We start from the raw sequence: 21,023 nt of genomic DNA, 5'->3' as shown, positions 1-21,023 counted from the left end.
TTGTTAGCATTGTGATATGCAGATTTTGATGATTGATTAGTTTTAACATCCTGTGGGTTGGTTCTTAATTGCCCTTTGCATCAAATAAAGTTATAAATCACGGTTATCTAGAGTCTATCTCTTCACTTGATGAAAAGCTGACTAGCAGAGACTAACATGCACCTGTCAGTTTCCCCTTAGCCTTTCACTCGTGAGAATATTTTGTTGGGTAAACTTTGTTAAATGCTTTGCAGGAAAAGATGTTGAAGACATGTAATGCCGTGATGAATTTTCGTTTTCAGGGTTGTCTTCCTTTGGTGTTGATGTTTGATGTTAAGGAGGATGTGGAACTGGATCAAGGTATTATGTAAAACATGACTAAAGTTCCATTAATCTTAACTTAAAATCTATAAAATAACTTTTCCCGTATTAGTTGTTCCTCAAAAATGTACTGTTTGGTAAATTCAGAGTGATATGGAATTTTTAAAAAGTATTTCCTTGCCATTAGCCAGGTGTTGCCTACACCACAGTTTTACTGAATTTTCTGTATTTCACCAACTGAATCTTCATTTTCTTTATTTTCACCATCTGAATGTGAAGACAGAAGACTTACTGATGCAGTTATTTGTTTTGCTTTCAATCTCATCAGGAGGATCTGTGTGTGTCTAAGAGGTCATAAGCTTCTTTTGCTTGGAGCTCCTAGCATACAGTCCTGCATGATTCCATATTTGCTATGAAAGAAGGGTTGTGACTGGAAATTTCAGAAACTTCCTGTAAAAGTCACTCCCATTAGGAGATAACAATGTTTAGAAATGGTTCAGCTAGTAATTATTTGTGTGACATTTTATGTTATTGGTAATTGTATTAAAAAAACAAAATAGCATGTAGTACACATAAATGCATACTGTGCAGACATTGAGTTTAGGCCATATTCTAATTCTTCATGCAGTCATGATCGATTTTGCTTACAGGGTATCATTTTCACATGAAGATGCATAATATGCATTTGTATTTTTAAAGCAAGTGTTAATGACATGAGATCCAGAAAATGAATCAATAGCTACTCTAGTTGAATCATTTCCAAACATGGCTATATCCCTTATCCACTAAGGTAGTGGCTGACAAGAAATTTCTAAAACTGGCATCAAGCAAGACTAATGCAATGGGCTATACAGCTAAAGAGGCCTTTGAGCTTCCAGGGATGCTTGATGAAATAGAAAATGAAGAAGACTATCATTTCACAAAGTAGCAACCCTCAGTACTTTCCAGGCTGCCCTAAAGATCCACCTCTTTGACCCTATCATTTCACAAAGTCTGCAACTATTGGTAGTCTTTAGCTTTTCTCACTGTGATTGCCTTCCCTCTCCATTCCACACCTCTTGATTTGGGTTAGGGTTAGGGTTAGGCTTCACACTACTCCTAACCCTAATCAAGAGATGTGAAAGGAGAGGTTAGTGTTAGTGTGAAGCCTAACCCCAACCCCAACCCTTCAACCCTTTCTCACCATGAGTGCCCTCCCTTTCCACTTTGGACCTCTTAATTCAGAAACTTGAAGCTGTGTATCTTTTTCTGTGCAACCTTTTGTTCAAGTACATAATTTGTATTATTCTTTATTTGTGCATGATTCTGCTTATTTTAGATTAGTTTTTGATGGAAAGATTTGAGATGACCTGGTCACCTATTTTTGCTTCTAATTGCAGGTCACATATCTCAACTGATGGAGCAACTAGATGTATACATAAGTGTTAAACCCAAACCCAAGCAACCAAGCAAAGTAAGCAGATTCCCACTCTCGTACAAAAATTTCTCAGGGTTCATATAGAGTTTTGAAAGTTTGTAAAAGTTTTGGAAAAATAAGAAATTTTGTTTTCCAGACCTGGAATCATAGGAATAGCAAAGTAGGGGGGTAAAAGGGTGTTTTACACTGAGTAAACAACTACGCTATATCATGGCAAGGCAGTCAGCTCTGTAAACAGATGCCGCTTGCAGAGAAAAAAACAGTGTGCCCAAGACGAGATCTGAACCCAGGACAGCCAGTCCTCACGGTACTGGTATATCACGGCACGGGTGGCTTAACAACACACGCCAGGCAAATGCTCATTCTTTCAACACACAGCAAAACGATTGCCTGAGACTGCCCAAATCATGTTCATTTTGTTGTCAAGGGGCTACAGACTACGACACAAATACTCCTTTGTAAACAACTCACCTTAATACAGTGTTCTAAAGGCGATGAGCTAACGATAGATGCAGTGTTTACATCCGGGGCACTCCCTTGATCAGTCACAACATAGATCTTACAATCCAAGTATGATGATTTGACACTCCTCACACTCTCTTCTGTTTAGCAACAAAGTTCCAGTTCTGTTATCTAACTTACACCGCTCTAGCAATCGTTGAGTACGTTACTCACAGTTCGTCATCCCACTATCTTAGGGTTGTCGCCCTCCACATCTCCAGCCAACTAGAATCCAATAACACAAATACTCATGTGAAGGCTGTGCACACTGGCCATGTCAGTGAGGCGGTTTCCGGGGTCGCAGCGGAGTTCTGCCCTCTAAGCAAGGGTGTTCCCTGTTTCCCCCTGTGTTCCTCCTTCCCTAGGAGGTGCATCTTTTTTTGCATTACCAGTGGGTGTCAAGGTTAAAGTTGGGAAAATATGAAAAAGGATTAGGAAAAAACCTGGAATTTTGATTGTTCCACCTGTACATGCCCTGATTTCTATGCACTGTGACACTTGGGTCATAGTATGTGCATAGTGTTGTTTGTTAAACCTGTGAATAATGCTTACTGTTGCGAGGAACTGCTTGTGTGGGTGTGTGTGCATATACTTATTAAAAAAGTGTACTCCATATGTCTGTTGAAGTCTTACTTTGTCATTTCAGTCTGTGATTGTAAAGAGTATTGAGAGGAATGCCTCCAACATGTACCTGGCCAGACTTTTGCTATTAGGACTGCGCCCAGAAGGATCAAGCAGTGGTACAGTGAAAACAGTTTCTAATGGAATCTTTGCATCTCAAAGCTCATCTGGTCTTGGACTATCTACTCTAGGTAAGGTCTAAGGAGTGGTCTATGGCATGCCATTTTTCCTGCATGTATTGAGGGTAATGGGGGTAGAAATCTAAGACTTTACCTGGGAGTAAAGAGAAATTTGGAGAACTGAATACATTTTATTCAACATTGTCATCCCTCTACTGTATACTTTTATAACAACATTTCTCCAAATTATTGTAGCCCATGCATAAAGTTAACATAAAGTCAGGGTGGTCTGCAGACCAGGCCTCTGTGATCCTTACGTCTGTTCAGTTTTCGCACTTCTCAAGAAAAAAAACTCCTTATGGTTGGCTGCAAATGAGGCCCAACTGGAAGCATTTTTTGTTCTCAGAAAGTGTCCCTCTAATGCTGTGATGATGGAGTGGGCAAGGTGGTTAGCAAACTCATTCATACTTTGAATGGTACCAGCCATCGGTTGAGGGGGAGCACATGGATAGGTGCAGCAGCTGACAAGGCCCTCTAGGTCTGTCTAGGTGGAGGATGACCAGTCCAGTTCTTCATGTTCATAAGCCAGCTCTGGCCACTGCAGCATCGACCTTCCCATGCACCTTGAAGAACAGTCTTCAACAGACTGTTGTGCTGAGTCACATGGCTGAACCAGACCAGTTTATGCCACTTGACTGCAATAAAGGGTTTCTGGTGTCTTACAAGTGATTTCATACAAAGTCATTGGTTTTATGTTCTCTGTATGAGATCTGGAGCAGGCTCCTCAGGCATTTGTTCTCGAAGTCCTGGATTGTAGTAAACCTGATGTTACTGGTGCACCAGACCTTGTCCAACCCAGCCTATGACTCCAGTCATAGCTACCATATTGTCCCAACACCAAAAGTCAAATTCATTCAGACTCAAAAGATGAATCAGTCAGTCCAATGACAGGTGTACAACGTCAGATATCGACAGAGCTATGCCTTGTTCAAACAAGTTCAGCTACCATCATACTAAAGAAAAATGGCTGCTTTGCAATAGACATTTGGAGAACAAATTTCACAGCGGGGCGTAATGTGATTTCCTTTTACATCAGTACCTTTTTTATGGCTTTGTCATCATTATTCTTCAGTTTGGAGGTGTAAGGCTAGACACATCTCCTTCAATTTGATGAAAATTGTAATTTTTAGCCGTTTTGAGATTATGGCATATTTTGAATGTTCAGCATGTCTTCTATCCACTCTCCAGGTGTTTTTTTTTTTTATAAAACCATCTAGAAATATGTATATTTTGTCACTAAAGACAGTGAATGATTTCATATTTGTTTTTGCTGAGTGCAGAATTAGAATAGATAATGTTTGGACCATAACAACACACTCAGCCTTTTGAGAAACTAGGTCTCATCTTGAACCATCAGAGCTTTCAACCACCTTTCTGCCAGGCCAAGGCCGACAGAAGGTTCCCACGCTATGATTCCTGCTGTTTTCTAGACAAGACAAAGGGTCAGAAATTTTTTAAAATGTAAACACACTTTGCATATACCCAGTCAGAATTCACTAATGCAGACCTTGACCGAATCATAGGTCACATGAATAAGCTTCGGAAGTTTTCGAGTGCACCCGTATAACAATGGATTTTTTTGTCAAGCATGGATATTGCATCAGAAGCAGCCAATATTGTCTATAAAAGGTCTGTATATTTGGGTCTGTATGAAAATACTATTTGATGGCGATTCCATTCCATGCAAGTCAAACCCTGGTTATCAACAAGAAAAAGAGAAAATAGTCGGTCTCATGTACACGCATCTCTGGCCACAGTCCTAAACACAAGCTGTCTAACGGAAAAAGGTTGGGTATGGGATGGGTTGTCTTACTCAAACTAAATGTAACAAACAGAATGTGTAGAGACTCGCAATTATTTATAATATTCCATACAAATAAAATGAAAACTGCTATCTAGTCAAGTTTGTGGCCATTCAGTATCTAAAGAGCTCATATTGTCAACTCTCTAAAAGGCCAGACAGCTGGTGCTTTTCCCAGAAGTCTTTGACAGAAAATAAGGAACCACCTAGCCACAAAAATCATACATCTTTAATCTAAGTGACTACACTCAATAAGGTATTCTAGAGTTCATGAATAGGTTTTACTCCCCCTAAGACTTCTTTCCTGAGAGTTCAGGTCTGTGTGCAGTTTGTGTCTTTAATGAAGAAGCTTTCAAACTAATTTTCTTAATGAAAGAATTATATGTTGATGTTCATCCCATCACTCTGCAACTGCTGGCTAAGAAAGATGAACACAGAGTGTTTGCTACTAATGCTGCTATTTCAGTAGATGCTCACAGAAATTGGAAGCGCTGTGTGAGGCAGCATCACTAAATGTTAGATATGAAGAGATGAGAGATGACAAAAGCTATGAAGCTAGTGGACACTAAATCTCTATATATCTGTTTGGGCGCCATTTTGGATCATTTCCATGGCAACCAAATAGCGTGAAATGTGCAGTAAAAGCATTTTTTGAACTTTCATTCATGGCAAAATATTGATATAACAAAATCAGCTATATCATGTAAAATGTAAATTTTTGGTGGAGACGTGTCAGGCCTTAAATGTATCTTTAGACTTTCAGTTAAAATCTCACAATAAAATGTAAATGCGATATTCTCTCTAATCAAATTTTTAAGGAAGCATTTATTATCATTATTCTTTAGTTTTGAGCTCCTTATTAAATGTATAGGCTTATTACTAAATGTTTGGTTCATATGAAACGAATGTTACTGCTTGGGCATTCATTTAGCCTGAGCCTGGTCCATTTGATTTTCAGTGTTGGGATGATGTGGTCTTACATGGGAAAATTTAGTCATGGCGGAGTCAATCTGACTCAGGTGGGAGGTTAATATAGCCAAGGAGACATGGTTTTCGGTTGAAATGACTGCCCCTACCCCTCCTGATTATTGTCTCTCCTAGCACACACTAGTCAATTATACTTCATTAATGATCCTTTGCAGAAGTCGCATGTCTATCATATCTATAAAAATAAAGTTGTTGCGACCAGCTGATGGTGCATTATTGTGACGTTTTGCAGAAATCATGTTAAAAAATATAAATAGTGCATTTTAAGAGAACACCTTTGTCTGTTTATATACATATATACTGATCGATTGTTTTTACTTGGAGAGTTCCCGTATAAATCTATAGTCCAGCCTAATGCAAGCAGAACAAGTATGACCAAGTGAAAACAGCAAAATAGCATTATGATATGGTTTTTAAGAGCATTATTTCAACATTTAAATAAACGAATTTATAGGTGTTTGAAGTCATGGTTTGTGGAATGAAAACAGTCTGGTTGATCTCCCTACTGTGACCTCTCTAAGTTACGACTCTATTTTGGTGGATTTAATAGCAGGTCTTAATAGGGAGATTTTACTGTATTATCAAAGTAAAATGTCATTGTAAAGATTCATTTAAGATAATTTTCACTCTGGGATGGTTTGCAAAACTGTAGGGTTCCTTGGTCAGAGTCTGCTGAGTGTCAACACAGCCAGTTCCCTTTTGCTGGTGCCAGGTCGTCACAGTCCTGCTCTGGGAAGCCCACAGGCATGTACAAGTCCAAATCCCAACCAGTGGCTCCAGAATCCAGGTGACATTAGAATGAAGTTAATCCTTAGACACTAATTACTCCTAGAACTATTGTCTGTCTAGTATCTAGTGTACTGCGTGACCTACATTGGCTTCCTGTGGAGAAGAGAATTGAGCACAAATTGTTAACCTTAACATATGGCTGTCTTCACAACCTTGCGCCGGTCTATCTGCAAGAACTCATTCGCTGTTACCAACCTCAGCGGAACCTTCGTTCAGCAGCCCACTTCAGACTTGAACGACCGAGTGTTCAGTCAGGGAATACTAACAAGAAGACTGCGGGTTTCAGATCCTTCTCCAATGTAGCCCCGCTTCTGTGGAACTCGCTTCCCCTCTCGACCAAGGAGTCTGTTAGTCTTGCATCTTTCAAGAAAAATCTTAAGACTCACTTGATTAAACTTATTTGAAGTTATCATTTGACCTGCAGTTTGGTGGCTGCTGGGATCACCGCGCATTGAGCGCATCTTTGTGATGCGGATACTAGCGCGTTATAAAACTACATCATCATCATCATCATCTAGCAGAAGCCTTTTCTACCTGGTTGCTGATAAATCAGCTATTGGTGTAGGTACAGCCTCCTTGCTGGTGAATTAATATTTGCTGTTTTAAAGTTTCCTTATTGATAAAGAATAGTTTAGGAATCCAGTTATCTGCAAAATTAAGATTTTTTTTCAATTAGACTTCTGCCCTTCTTGCCCTTTGCCCAGAAAAGAACAGAAAGACAACTGTAGTACTGACCCCTTCCCACAACCTGAAAAAGAAATATCTGCACAGTGAAAGTTCAGGACATTTTCAAATGTTGTGAAATGTCAAGTAACCTTGCTGAAACTGGAACGTTACACTTTGTCTTGTTTATGTTGGGTACCTGTAGAGATTATTAATTCACCACATTTTTGAGTGGCCATTGGGATTCTATATTTTGTCACAGATTTGTGGAAGAGCCTGACAATACTTGTCATGTGGTTAGTTTGCTCAGCTTGAAGCAGGATATCACAGACATGAAGTTCACTTGAGCCATTGTCTAGAAAATTCTCTCTGTCCACCCATCAATAAAGGAATACCTGATTTGTCAGGGAAACTCCAAGTAGTGCAAGGAAGGAGAGTGAGTTCTAGCTTAGAGGACGCAGATTGATGAGTAATTAGAAAACTGGCATCTGGGACTGATTGCACACTCAGGTTCAATACAAGGATAGTGCAGCAATTGTCCTTCAGTTGACCTAGCTGCCCCTGAGTTCTAGCAGTAAACATCCTTTATTTGACTAAGCTGTTGACTTAGATATCCCTGTTTTAGTTTAGTCCTTATTACTCCTCAAGTAGCATAGGGACGCAACACCACCTCGCCAGAGGACCCGCTTTGGGGCAGCCCCTTTCAGTTGAGCCCATGTGGTTCCGACGTCCTTTGCCTCGCTTTCTACTGTTCTTTTCTAAGTCTGCTTTGGTCTCCCAACTCTCCTCTTCCCCTGAGGGTTCCAGTCAAGTGCCTGCTTGGCAGTGATGTCAGGTGGTTTGCGCAGGGTGGATATCCCTGAGTCCTTGCATAAAGAGTCCTTCAGTTGATTTGGTGTTATCTATTCCCGAGTCCTGGCAGCAGACGTCCTTCAGCTGACTTAGCTGTTGAATGGGTACCTGAGTTCTGGGAGCAAAGGAGAGGAGATGGGTACTACCTTCACACAGAAAGCTGGCCCCAAGTGCCTTCTTTACAGAGACTGACAGCTTCACCTACCTTGGTAGCATAGTCAGCAAGGTGGAGATGATAACGTAAAAAGTTGAACAAATAAAGCCAGGCCTGCATTCTACATCATACAACCTATCTGGAACTCCAAGGCATTATCTCTACACGCCAAGATCCACATCTTCAACGCAAATGTAAAGTCAGTCCTTCTATATGGATCTGAGACATGTCGTGTGACAAACACCATCAACAAGATTCAGACATTCGTCAACAGATGTCTGCGACACATCCTCAACATCAGATGGCCCGAGAAGATCTCTAATACAGACCTGTGGGAGAGGACCAACCAAAAACCTGCCAGGCAAGATATCAAGAAGCGGAAGTGGGGCTGGATCAGTCACATCCTGCAAAAGCTGGCTGACAATTTAACGAGACAAAGTCTGGGCTGAAACCCACAGGGGAGGCGCAGGGCTGGGAGACCCAGACAGACATGGAGAAGATCAGTCCACAGCAAGGCAGTGGCAGCTGGCATGACATTTTCTCAACTGGGAAGGAATGCCCAGAACCAGGTCTGATGGCACGGTGTAGTTGTGGCCTTATTCTCCACTGGGGGCATAAAGGAATAGTAAGAAGAATAAGTGCCTTCTTTAAAACTTCTTTCCCCAAGGACCAGAAGGTTAAAAGACTACTCTCTCCCATAACCTGTTCCCTTGACATGCAGATAATTCTATAACTCCAAAACTTTAGTTTTTAAAGTGTTGCTTATTTGATCAATGGCTTTGTGTCTTCATTTTTTCTAATAGATATACTTAGATCACTCCATAATGTGTCACAGGTTTGTTTTACTTTAGGATGCATAGTTATAGATTATGCTGGAAACTGTGTCACAGGTTTCTTTGCTCCAGTGATGGTCATGGGACCAGCCTCTTCATGTTCTCTCCAAACATTCGACTCGGTGCCTCCATGCAACGGTTTTCAGAAAGACTTTTGTGTCAGTTCTCTTGTGCAGGTGCCTACTGTACATAGCAAAGGTAGTCTTGATGTTTATGTTATAGAAATATATCATGGACAAACATCCTGTTTTAGCAATGTATCATGGACAATCATTGTGCTGGGTATTCATTTCTCAGGGTGCTTTGTATTTGTTTAATTATCTGGTAGTGAGGATACCATTGGCAAGAGTTTTGATTTTGAAGTTTTAGGAAATTTCTGACCAATGGAAAACACCATGCAGGGAATGGCTAGTTGTCTTTGCACAAACACATCATTTAACTAATGTGGGGTTTATCAACATCAGTGTAGATTTTATCTTATGACTGTTGTACTAATGCCTATGAAGATTATTGATGATGACAGTGATGTCTCATTAGTCTCATTAATTTATACACCCATCATTCTTCTGAGTCACCCACATATACCCTGGACTTACCTGGACTTCCATTGCACTGCATTTGCTCCTTACTTACCTTCCTTAGGTCAAACTACTCTTTCCTGCCATAAGCTAAAAGTTCATCCTTTAAGAAAGTGCTTTAAAATTCTTTTTAAAATATTTAAACATTGTGGGTCACTGTGTCATTAATTGTTCTACATGTACAAGCAAACAGTTGTCATAAGAAAAAGTATCATTAAAGATTATAGATTTTAGATGTTGACCTCTTCAGAGGGAGTGAAGCCTCTCCCTGGCCATACTCGGTTTTTATTCAGGTTGAATTGTGTCAAAAGTCAGCCTATACTATTTGTTACTTTGTGTCTGAGGTCAGTCTATACTCCAGGGTTTGTTACTTAAGGTCTGAGATGAATATCACATCTATCCTGGGATCAATATCACATGTACCCTGCTTGTGACATAGGTCCCAGCAGTAAAACCAGTGAGGTGACAAGTGCAGGTCCCAGCCCATGTTCCAGCCCTACACCTATTGGCCATAGGCACCAAGCAACAGGTAAGATTTGTTATCACACAAATGTTATCACACGGGCTGGCTACAACTACAAGACAGTAGTAAATGTGTTGTGAAAATTTCATACAATTTTTTGACAAAATAAAATATGTTGTAGAGATTTGTTTTTTGATTTAGAGAAGACATAGGAAAAGGACTTGAGCATCTCTCAGGGCAGATTCTTTCTCCTACTGTCACCAACATTAAAATTGCCTCCTCCATTATCAAGCCAGTATCTTTGGGTCTGAATGCCTCTTGTCAAACCTTTTTGCCCTCGGACTCCAAGGACAGTCTCTTGCAGATTTCTTCTTTGCATAAATGAAGTTCAGAAGTGGCAAAGTAGTTTCAAATTCATGCAAGTTTGCTAGTATTTACTTTTGTGAACAGAGCAGCAAGTTTGCAGACCCCTCTATCTGTGTCAGCAGCATGGCACTTAAAGTTGTACAGGAAATCAAATTTCTGTGGAGCAGCTTTGACTGTAAACTATTATTTCTTCTTATTGCTTAAATGCTTTAGCTATGTTATCTTGGGATGATAGAACACAGTGCCTTTATATCGTACTCTAGGCTGGTCCACGCTTGATTAATGGTTCCATTATCTGTGGCTCAGCTTGAGATTCCTGCTTCAGATTTCTCGATACCATCATGGTGATTTTGCTTCTGCATGAGAATTTTTTGCACTACTCTAACAAAAGTTGCATTCAGATGCCGATGACCCCCAACCGCTTTCTCTTTGCTGTCTGAAACTCACGTTTTTAATCGCTATTTGATTTGGTTTGACCTGTCGTTCTTAGCTAATGGCTATTGAGCATTAGCTTTTGTGAAGATGACAGTGGGTGAAGTTTGTTTTTTTATTATTGCTGCTCTGAGGAAACATTAGACCAACAAAGCTATACATTTTTAGATAGGAGAAAACTTAAACTTTGCAATAAAAGTAAGGAAAATCGCCTTCTCTGTGCTTCCTTACAAAGCCACGATCATGGTTCATCGTGCTAAGAGGGTTAATTTTTCCGGCATTGTGAACCATGTTGTGATTGAATTTTTTGATTGAAGTACCAAGCAGGTTGCTACATGTTGTGAAGTTTAGATTTTGGATCTTTGCACGTCAGTGATAAGATACATTTCATGTCATCCTGTATCTTACTCCGTGCTTGTTTCTGGTCTGCTGTTGTGTTCCCTTCATCAATGCCATGATTGTGCTGTTGTCAATCGTGTTGCCCTAAAAGCCCTTAAACCTTTTATTGGGCTAAATTTGCAAAGGTCACTTCACAGGAAAGGCCGATGCTGGTAGGAATGAAGATCTGTCACTGCTTGCCACATGTGGGAGACAGCCAACTTTCTCTGCTGAGTGTGAAAGTGATGAGGACTGTGAGTTTTACTCACGTGTCTTACCTGTCAGCAACCTCACGCCTTCCACCAGCTACATACTTTTCTTGGTACCTCGATACTGTGGCTATAACCATGGCAATTTAGTCAGATCTGTTGTTTGAGACATCAACAGCCCCAGAAGATATCCCCATGAGCCCTTTCATCAACTGTCTGGCCCAGAGACTGTTTCTGCTGGAATCGATGCTAGTATTGTGCAAGCAATGCAGCAACCTGTTATTTTGCAGGCTTTTCTTACATTTGGGACATTGTGGGACTGGCAGAGGTCAGATGGACAAGATTTGGGGAAACACTAGGGACGACGGCCACAAACTCTGGTACAGTGGAGAGGACGCCAGACATGAGTACAGTGTGGGTGTCCTTGTGCATAGCAAGGTGGCCAGATCCGTCATCAGCTGCACACCCATCTAGCATCCCCATACATGTCTCAGCTACACCCCACAATGTCACCATTGTCCAAGTATATGCTCCAACTTCCACTCACGGAGTTTTACCAACAACTAGACGAGGTTGTGAAGGCAGTTCCAAAAAAAAGGACATCCTTGTTGTACTCGGTGACTGAAACACCAAGGTCAGCCCAGCAATGGGCAGGAACAGTGGGTGAATTTGGCCTTGGTGAAACTAATGACAGGGGCATCAGACTCCTGGATTTTGGCAGAGCCAGATACTTTAGCCCACACCATACACCATCACAAGAAATCAAGGACAGCCATGTGACACTCACCAGACAGATTAACTCATAATCAAATCAACTATATCCTGCTGCTGAGACGCTTCAAATCCAGCATCAAGAAGGTCAAGACAAAGACGTGCACAAGCACTGACATGGATAGCGGCCATGACCTTGCTCTAACGAACTTGAAGCAGAAGCTGAAAGTGAAGTGACTCTCAAACACACTCCCAAATTCGCTTTGATTTGGAGAAGACCCAAATGTTGCAGACGTCTTCAAGGCCACAGTAGGAGGAAAATTTGGTGCGCTGAACCTGGTGGACTGTGATGTAGACACCCTCGCTGGAAACACCAAAGAGGTGATAATGTCAACAGCCCAGAAGGTTCTAGGGTGACATAGGAATAAGAATCACCCATGGGTTACAAATGATATCCTAGATCTCTGTGACCAAAGGAAGACCTTGAAGAAAAAGAAAAGTAAACCTGAAACAACTACCAAGTACAAAGAAGTGAACTATGCCATCAAGAAAGGGATGAATGCAGCTAGGTTGAACTGGAGCGAGAGTCATTGCCGGGACATAGGATGGAATGGCACGAGGTAACGGCAAAAAGGACCTACCTACTTCTAAAGACCATCACTAAGACAAATCAACACAAAACCTCAGTCATCAAAGATAGCAATGGCCACCTTCTCACAGAAAGCAATGCTGTACTTAACCGATGGACTGAATGCTGCAAAGACCCATAAAACTTCCAGCTGAACCGATGCCAACATCCTCCAAAACAACCAGACTACAGACAGTGAACCTGCAGACTTACTAGTCCTGTGGGAAGAGCTAAACATAGTCTGAAGGGAGGAAAGTCGCCAGGCGGTGATAATGTGCCAGTTGAGCTGCTCAAGCAGGTTGGGGAAGAAACTACAAAGGCCCTCGATGTCCTGTGCCAAAGAGTCTGGGAATGCTAGGAATGGCCTGAAGAATAGAAGCAGTCACTAATCATACCCCTCCCCAAAAGAAAGAAACAGAAAACAGTGCCAGAACTACCAAAATATAAGTCTTATCAGCCACCCAAGCAAAGTCATGTTGAAGGTCATACAGAATCACATCAGAACCATCGCAGAGGAGCTGCTAACAGAAGAACAGGCTGGATTCAGACCACATAGAAGTACTGTTGAGCAGATCTTCAAGTGTCACATTCTTGTAGAAAAGCATCTTCAGCATCAGAGGAACCTCCACCACAACTTCATTGACTTTAAAAATGCATTTGTCAGAGTCTGGCATGAGGGGCTATGGGATATGATACGAAAATTCTACATCAAAGAAGGCCTCGTTCAAGTCATCCAAGCACTATACAATAGCTCAGCGAGTACAGTACTGCTGAACAACCAAATAGCAGCTTACTTTACACCACAATAATCAAGGATGTGCCCTATCATGGGTGCTGTTCAATATCTTCTTGTAGAACATCAAGCTTGAAGCTCTCCATGGCAATCATACTTCCATCTCATTGGTGAAAGGCTGATCTGCAACCTTCACTTTGCAGATGATAGAGATCTGTTAGCAGGCACTAACAAAATATTACAAGACCTCACCGACAGACTGACAGACAGTTCAAATGCATGTGGAATGGAGACCAACACTGACAAGAGCAAAGTTATGGTCAATGGCATCAGCAAAGAAGAGATCTACTATCTATGTGAGCTCGGTACAGCTTGAAGAGGTTAGCAGCTTCAAGTACTTGGGAGCCACCCTGTCCAAGGACGACAGCTCCACGCCAGATATCCACATCAGGATTGCAACAGCAACCGCTGCAATGGCTAGACTGGACAGGATCTGGCATAGCCATAAGATAAGGTTCACTACTAAAGTACAAGCTGTACAAACACCTGGTAGTGCCGATCCTGTTAGTACTGCTGTTTATTCTTTTATGGTCCATATGTTATTTGTTTGTTTTCCTGTCCCTCGTATGCTGTCCATGTTTCATACTTGTTCTTAGGCGATAAGAGCATGCTCCTTAGTGCGCTTTACAACTTTTGCATTTATTATTAGTAGTAATAATGAGGGGTTTTTGACGCGTGCTGGTGAAAGCCCTCGGGAAGCCAGCTCGCCGACCCATCTTCTCACGGCCAAGGCAAAAACCAGGATAGGGACCTGGAATATCCGAACCCTAAACGAGAGAGGAAAAGCAGCTCAGATAGCACAGGAGATGAAGAACTATAACATCAAGCTCCTCGGCCTGAATGAGACAAGGTGGAATGGGAACGGTCAGACCAGACTTTCGTCATGGGAGACTGTTCTCTATTCCAGACATGACGACCCTGACCATGACCACACACAAGGAGTTGCAGTATGATGACACCAGAGGCTGCAAGAAGCACTAGTAGCATGGGAACCAGTCTCCCCACGACTCATGTCAGCCAGGTTTAACTCCAAAGGGAGAAAGATCAGATCATCCAGTGCTATGCACCTACTAACGCAGCTAAAGAGGAGGAAAAAGAAGACTTTTACAATTCCCTACAAGCACTGGTTGATTGTACTCCAAAACGAGACCTGAAGATCATAATGGGCGACATGAATGCCAAAGTTGGAAATGACAACAAAGACAAAGAACACGTAATGGGTAAGCACGGTGTGGGCAACTGCAACGAAAATGGAGAGCTGCTCACAGACTTCTGCCTGTTCAACGACCGTGTAATTGGATGCACAGTTTTTCCACTTAAAACCATCCACAAGACCACCTGGACTTCGCCAGATGGACATACAGAAAACCAGATCGATCACATCACCATTAATCGCCAGTTTAGAAGGAGCCTGCTGGATGTCAGAGTAAAGCGAGGTGCAGATGTAGCCACAGACCACCACTTGCTTGTGGCAACCATGAAGATAAAGCTGAAGTCTTTCCACGACACATCAGACAGACCGCACCACAAATTCAATGTGCAGTTTCTTAGAGACCGTAAAAAGCAAAATGAGTTCAACTGCGAAGTTAAAAACAGATTTGCGACACTGGAAGGACTCCTGGAAGAAACAGTGGCTAACCACTGGACAGATTACAAGAGACCTGGAAGAATGCCTGCACACACGTTCTGGGAAAAAAAGGAAAACAGCACAAGGAATGGCTGACTTTAGGGACCTGGCAAAAGATAGAGAAAAGGAAAGAGCTGAAGCAGAAGATCAACCAATGTCAAGACCAGCAGGAAAAAGGATGAGCTCAGAGCAAAATACTGGGAGATAAACAAGGAAGTGAAGAAGAGCACAAGGGACGACAAGAGACAGTTCGCACACAGGATGGCAGAAGAGGCAGAACAAGCAGTTTTGAGAAATAGCACAAAGAGACTATACGAAATTACAAGAATTCTGTCAGGAAGGAAAAACGCCAATGCGTGCAGACCAATAAAGAATAAGAATGGCAGCGTCATCACCGGGGATGCAGAACAAAGATCAATCATGATGGTGGAACATTTTGATGAAATACTTAACCGATCACCACCAACAAACACTTTGGACATTCCCCCAACTGCAGAACAGCTCCAAGTAGATACCAACCCGCCAACCAAGACAGAAATCATCGAAGCCATCAAGTCCTTGAATTCTGGCAGGGCGGCAGGCCCAGATGGCATTCCTGCAGAAGCACTCAAGGCAGACCCAACAGCCGCAGCAGAGATGCTACATCCCCTGCAGCAGAAAATTTGGGAACAGGAGCAAGTTCCAGCAGACCGGAAGCTTGGCTACCTAGTAAAGTTACCCAAAAAAGGTGACCTGACACAGTGCAGCAATTGGCGAGGGATTACGCTGTTGTCCATTCCAAGCAAGCTGTTGACCAAAATCATCCTGGAGAGACTGAAAACTGCCCTAGATAGGAGACTTAGGCAGGAACAGGCAGGCTTTCGACAGGGAAAATCATGTACCGACCAAATCGATACTCTGCGAATTATTATCGAACAGTCCATCGAATGGCAGTCACCACTATACATAACCTTTGTAGATTTTGAGAAGGCCTTTGACTCCGTAGACAGGGAAACCATCTGGAAACTGATGCGGCACTACGGATTTCCACCAAAGTTCATTGCCATCATCCAGCAGTTGTATGAGAACTCGACATGCCGGGTGATACACAAGGGAAAGCTGACTGACCCCTTCGCAGTGAGGACTGGAGTGAGGCAAGGTTGTCTGCTCTCACCGACAATCTTCCTGATCGTCATAGACTGGATCATGAGAAGAACAACCTCTAACAGCGACACGGGCGTTCAGTGGACCTTCGCCAGGCAGCTTGAGGATCTTGACTTTGCGGATGACATCAGCCTGCTGTCCCACAAGCAACAACACGCACAAAACTCACTCGGCTCGCAGAAGAAGCAGCGATGACTGGCCTGACCATCAACATCAAGAAGACGGAGGTAATGCAGGTCAACACAAAGCAAGAAGCCCCACTCCACCTACATGGAGAATGTATTACAGAGTCTGACCGCTTCACCTACCTTGGCAGCATAGTCAACAGCAAAGACGGAGGTACAGATGAAGATGTCAGGAGCCGAATAAACAAAGCCAGGCTTGCATTCCACACCCTGCGACCTATCTGGAACTCCAAGGCTTTGTCTCTACACACCAAGATCCGCATCTATAATACCAATGTAAAGTCAGTCCTTCTATATGGGTCTGAGACATGGCGGGTGACAAATGCCATCACCAACAAGATACAGACATTCATCAATAAATGTCTGCGCCGCATCTTTAACATCCGATGGCCTGAGAAGATCTCCAATGCGGACCTGTGGGAGAGAGCCAACCAAAACCCTGCCAGCCAAGACATCCAGAAGCGGAAGTGGGGCTGGATTTTTTTTTTTTTAGGCCCTTCGCCCCTCCTGGGGCATAGGCCATTGACTACAGTCTTAACTGTTGTCGATGTTTTGGTAGCAAGGATTTGTTTTACGGGGTGGGGTGCTGGCCCCACGCCCAACCCTCCTCCTTTTTCAGCCGGGCTTGGGACCGTCCTTGGCAGAGAGCGGCCAGCCCTGTAAACAGATGCCACGAGCAGAGAAAGAACAGCATGCCTGAGACGAGAAATGAACTCAGGGCAGCAAACCTTCACTGTATTGGTGACAGGCTCTAACAGCGCTAATCGTTATGCCACCGGGCCGCCGGGGCTGGATTGGCCACACTCTACGAAAGCCAGCCGACAATTTAACGCGACAGGCTCTGGGCTGGAACCCACAGGGGAGGCGCAAGGTTGGGAGACCCAGACAGACGTGGAGGAGATCAGTCAGGACATGGTCCCAACTGGAAAGGGACGCCCAGGACCAGGTCCGATGGCGGGTGTGGTTGCGGCCCTATGCTCCACTGGGGGCGTATAGGAAAGAAGAAGAAGAAGTAATACATTATGGTTGTGTTGAAAGTACACAGCAGGGTACATGATGACAGTGTTTAGAGAATATTTAATTGTTGAGAAACTCTCTCTTTTAGTTACACCAGTCCTCTTCTTTAGTAAACTTTACATGCACAGAATTGTGAACTAAAGACATCAATTTCACAAAGAAGACACATGCTGCAGACAACTGGTGCAGACAACTCTCTCATGCAGACTACTGTTCTTACACACCATTCTTTCTCAGCAGGACACTTGATGCCATTCTCACCTTTATGTCCTGTGTTTAAGGCCACTGACTGCCCTACCCCCTTTGTGTGCTGTTCACTCTTCGCATTTAGAAACTGGCGCAGCATTGTGGTCAGTGACACCAATTATCTGTTGTTGTTTTTTCAGTTGACCTTAGTGCACTTCAGTCTGTGGGGACAATAGATGATGTCATCACTCGTGACACATCAAGTCTCAGCAGTAGCGGTCACACGCTGGATTTGCTGGGTCTTAGCAAAACCACTTCAGTTCAACAGCAATCTTCTCTCTTCACTGGCCTGCCATCCAGACTACAGTAAGTATAATGTGTGCATGATACAGTTGTCTTGCCTGTGATGGCACCTGATCAGAAGTGCCTGATTGGATGGAACTTTGAATGTTAAAAATGTTTTGAAATGTTGTAATGATATTCTTAACACCACATGTTATATGTTAAAAATGTATTTACTTTTGTTCATTTTAATGCAGAAAATGAAATTGTCAGTTGCTACTTGTGTTTAGCAAAAGTAAATATCTAGTATCTATCGTTCATATAGACAGGACTTTGTTTTTGGTCAGAAATGGAGAAAAATCCTCTGAGTCATCAGGAACAGACTCTGACACTTTGGACAAGTTAGGACAGGGAAGAGAACACAAAAACTCCTCATCCTCCCTTTTCAACTCCCCACTGCCCTTCCCATTTGACTACGAACAGAAAAAACTGCTGGCCATGAAAGGTGAGCTAAAGTCACCTGACCTTGTGAGTGGGTAGCAGTAAGATAATGGAAACTTCTGGCGAGGAAAGACTGAGCTGACAGTCTGTGTTGGTAGGTACGAGTATGATACTAGAAAGGGGGCATTGCTTACATTGGTGGGTATGAGTATGGTACTAGTGAGCTGACAGCTTACATTGGTGAGTACAAGTATTATACTAGTGAGCTGACAGCTTATGTCAAAAAAGACCTGAAAAAGAACTCATGCTTCTAAAAGGGGGCATAAAAAGAATTAAGCACGTTGGGAAATCACACTCATCAACGCCTTCAAGTTCCTCAGATTTTTAAGAGGTTTAGTTTGCGATTAACAGAAGACATATTTTTAATTCCATGCCATGCTACCCTGATGCTGCCACTGTTGAACTGCTCATAGCTTTAAGTATCCCAGTAAACCAGCAATGATTTCAGTCATCAAGAATAAACGGGAACACAATGGAGTTGCAGTACCATTCATTTACATAAAGACATGCCTCTGGATATCCTTGTGATAGAATATCTGTCCGTGTGAATGGACCTAACCAAACCTGCTGACATATAAATCACTTTTGGCCTCACTCAGCCAAGTCTCTGTGAAAGCAAGAAGACCTGTTTCTTTGAACTCCCGCAGACCTGGAGCTCATCGACTTTATTCATACTTTGTTCTGGATGGACTGAACATTAGAAAGCAGAACAGGCGATAGTGGTGGAGATGTATGCCTGTCACTAAGGTTGAATTTCCTCAGGCAGCACTGAACACCTCTCCTCTCTTTGGCTATCTCTTCAGATGGACAGCCTTGGAGAGTAACTGAAGACAGGGAGAGCACAAGAAGTATTCACGACTGTACAACATAGTGGAGGCCCGTCATCTTGTTAGCCAGTTGCATTCAAAGACCAGGAAAAAACACGAGCAGCACAAACAAACACACTGTATGATGTTTACAGTTCTACTGTGGTAGGGAACCCTAACAAATACTATGAACTAAACTGAGCAGTTGATACCAAAAAAAAAATGCGTAAAAAGCTAAACTGCTAGCGAGCTGCTCCAAGTCACCCTTGTGGTGAGCGTCCTTGATTTTGACGTAATATAACCTTAGTTGTTGGCTCAGTTTGCAACACCAATCTTACCCCTCCCCTTGGCTGCTTTGCTGTGATATAGCCTTAGTTGATGACTTGGCATTAAAAAAAAAACCAATTTTACCTCTCCACCCATGTTTACATCATTTACCATTAGTAGAGGTCTTTACTGTTCCTTGTGTCAGGTCTACATCAAACACAATATTTTGCTTGTGCATTCACTCGACGGCTTTCTTACTATTTCTTTTTGATAACAGAACAGCCATATTGGTTAAATACATTAGAACCATGCCGCAGCATGAGCTGTTTCTACTGTAACATAGTGTTTTAGATGCTGTGACTGTTTTATGCTAGTATGTCCAAAATTATTTTCAGATGACTGGATTAAATGCGTTACAAGATTTCTTTTAAGTCTGTCTTTGTCTTATCGCCAGCCATGCAGAAAAAGCCTGAAGGGGAATCCAGAATCCCAACAGATATATGGGCAGGCTTGGGCTTCTCCAAGTCCATGCCAGAGTCGGCCATTCGTGAAAAACTTGGTCAGATGGGCATCAGTGCCAGATACCCTGATGCCAGCATGACACCCGAAGAATACCAGGTATGCTGTTTGTTTTTGTTTGAAAGTCCCTATTCCTACATTCTCTTAACAATAAACTGTTACATTTACTTCTTAGGCTCATTGGCTGATCTCATTGACAGAAAATTTTTAAAAAAATTATTTGTGTGTAGATATATTTATATATTTATTTACATTTATATATTTATTTACATGTTTCAGATTGTAAGATAATATTTTTTTGACTTTTAATAAGTCACATTTTTTTCCTTTTAGCATTACTTTACAGTATCTTTGTAATATTTATTTTGTACTGTGTGTGTGGGTGTGTGCAACCATGTTTAAGGTCCTAAATAAAAATAAAAGGTATCATCTTCAAGGTGGTTCATTAATGGGTTGTGTTGCTTATATCTTTTTTCCCCAGACACAGCAGGAACTAGATTTAAGCATAGACAGAGACCCATGGAAAGACAGCAAACCATGTGGACATACTCCCCCACTTAACCGTGCACCTGGCGAGTTTCCCAGTCCAAGAAAAAAATGTAAGTGTTTTGATGCTTTTTATTCCTGCTTGTGTGATTTTTACCATGTGACTTGGAGTAACACTCATTTGGTAAGATTTACACTGTCATTTCTTGGATTTATTCATTGCATGCTTCTGTTTGTTTGGGTAATCTTTGCACTGTCTCGTAATGTATTTATGTTACCCTCGTCTATCCTTTCCAATGGTAACAGGATTGGCAACCTCATTGAGAAAGAACTTGCAGTTGACAGATCA

General features: G+C 42.2%; 1 protein-coding gene across 2 annotated transcripts in view; it reads left to right on the top strand.

Annotated features, from left to right (window-relative positions):
* The window catches only part of LOC112560186 (protein bicaudal C homolog 1-like), a 54,193-nt gene that overhangs the window by 28,079 nt on the left and 5,091 nt on the right, over positions 1-21,023 (top strand). For both annotated transcript variants that reach the window (XM_025231830.1, XM_025231839.1), the window contains 10 exons: positions 282-339; positions 1,680-1,753; positions 2,865-3,030; positions 6,459-6,593; positions 9,155-9,295; positions 10,115-10,204; positions 18,014-18,179; positions 18,443-18,600; positions 20,124-20,287; positions 20,670-20,787. In XM_025231830.1, coding sequence (XP_025087615.1) covers positions 282-339; positions 1,680-1,753; positions 2,865-3,030; positions 6,459-6,593; positions 9,155-9,295; positions 10,115-10,204; positions 18,014-18,179; positions 18,443-18,600; positions 20,124-20,287; positions 20,670-20,787 — 1,270 coding nt within the window. The remainder of the gene's footprint in view (positions 1-281; positions 340-1,679; positions 1,754-2,864; positions 3,031-6,458; positions 6,594-9,154; positions 9,296-10,114; positions 10,205-18,013; positions 18,180-18,442; positions 18,601-20,123; positions 20,288-20,669; positions 20,788-21,023) is intronic.

The sequence above is a fragment of the Pomacea canaliculata genome, linkage group LG1 (assembly GCF_003073045.1).
Source record: "Pomacea canaliculata isolate SZHN2017 linkage group LG1, ASM307304v1, whole genome shotgun sequence".
Taxonomy (NCBI): domain Eukaryota; kingdom Metazoa; phylum Mollusca; class Gastropoda; order Architaenioglossa; family Ampullariidae; genus Pomacea; species Pomacea canaliculata.
The sequence above is the reverse complement of the archived record's forward strand: the minus strand, read 5'-3'. Positions and strand labels throughout refer to the sequence as shown.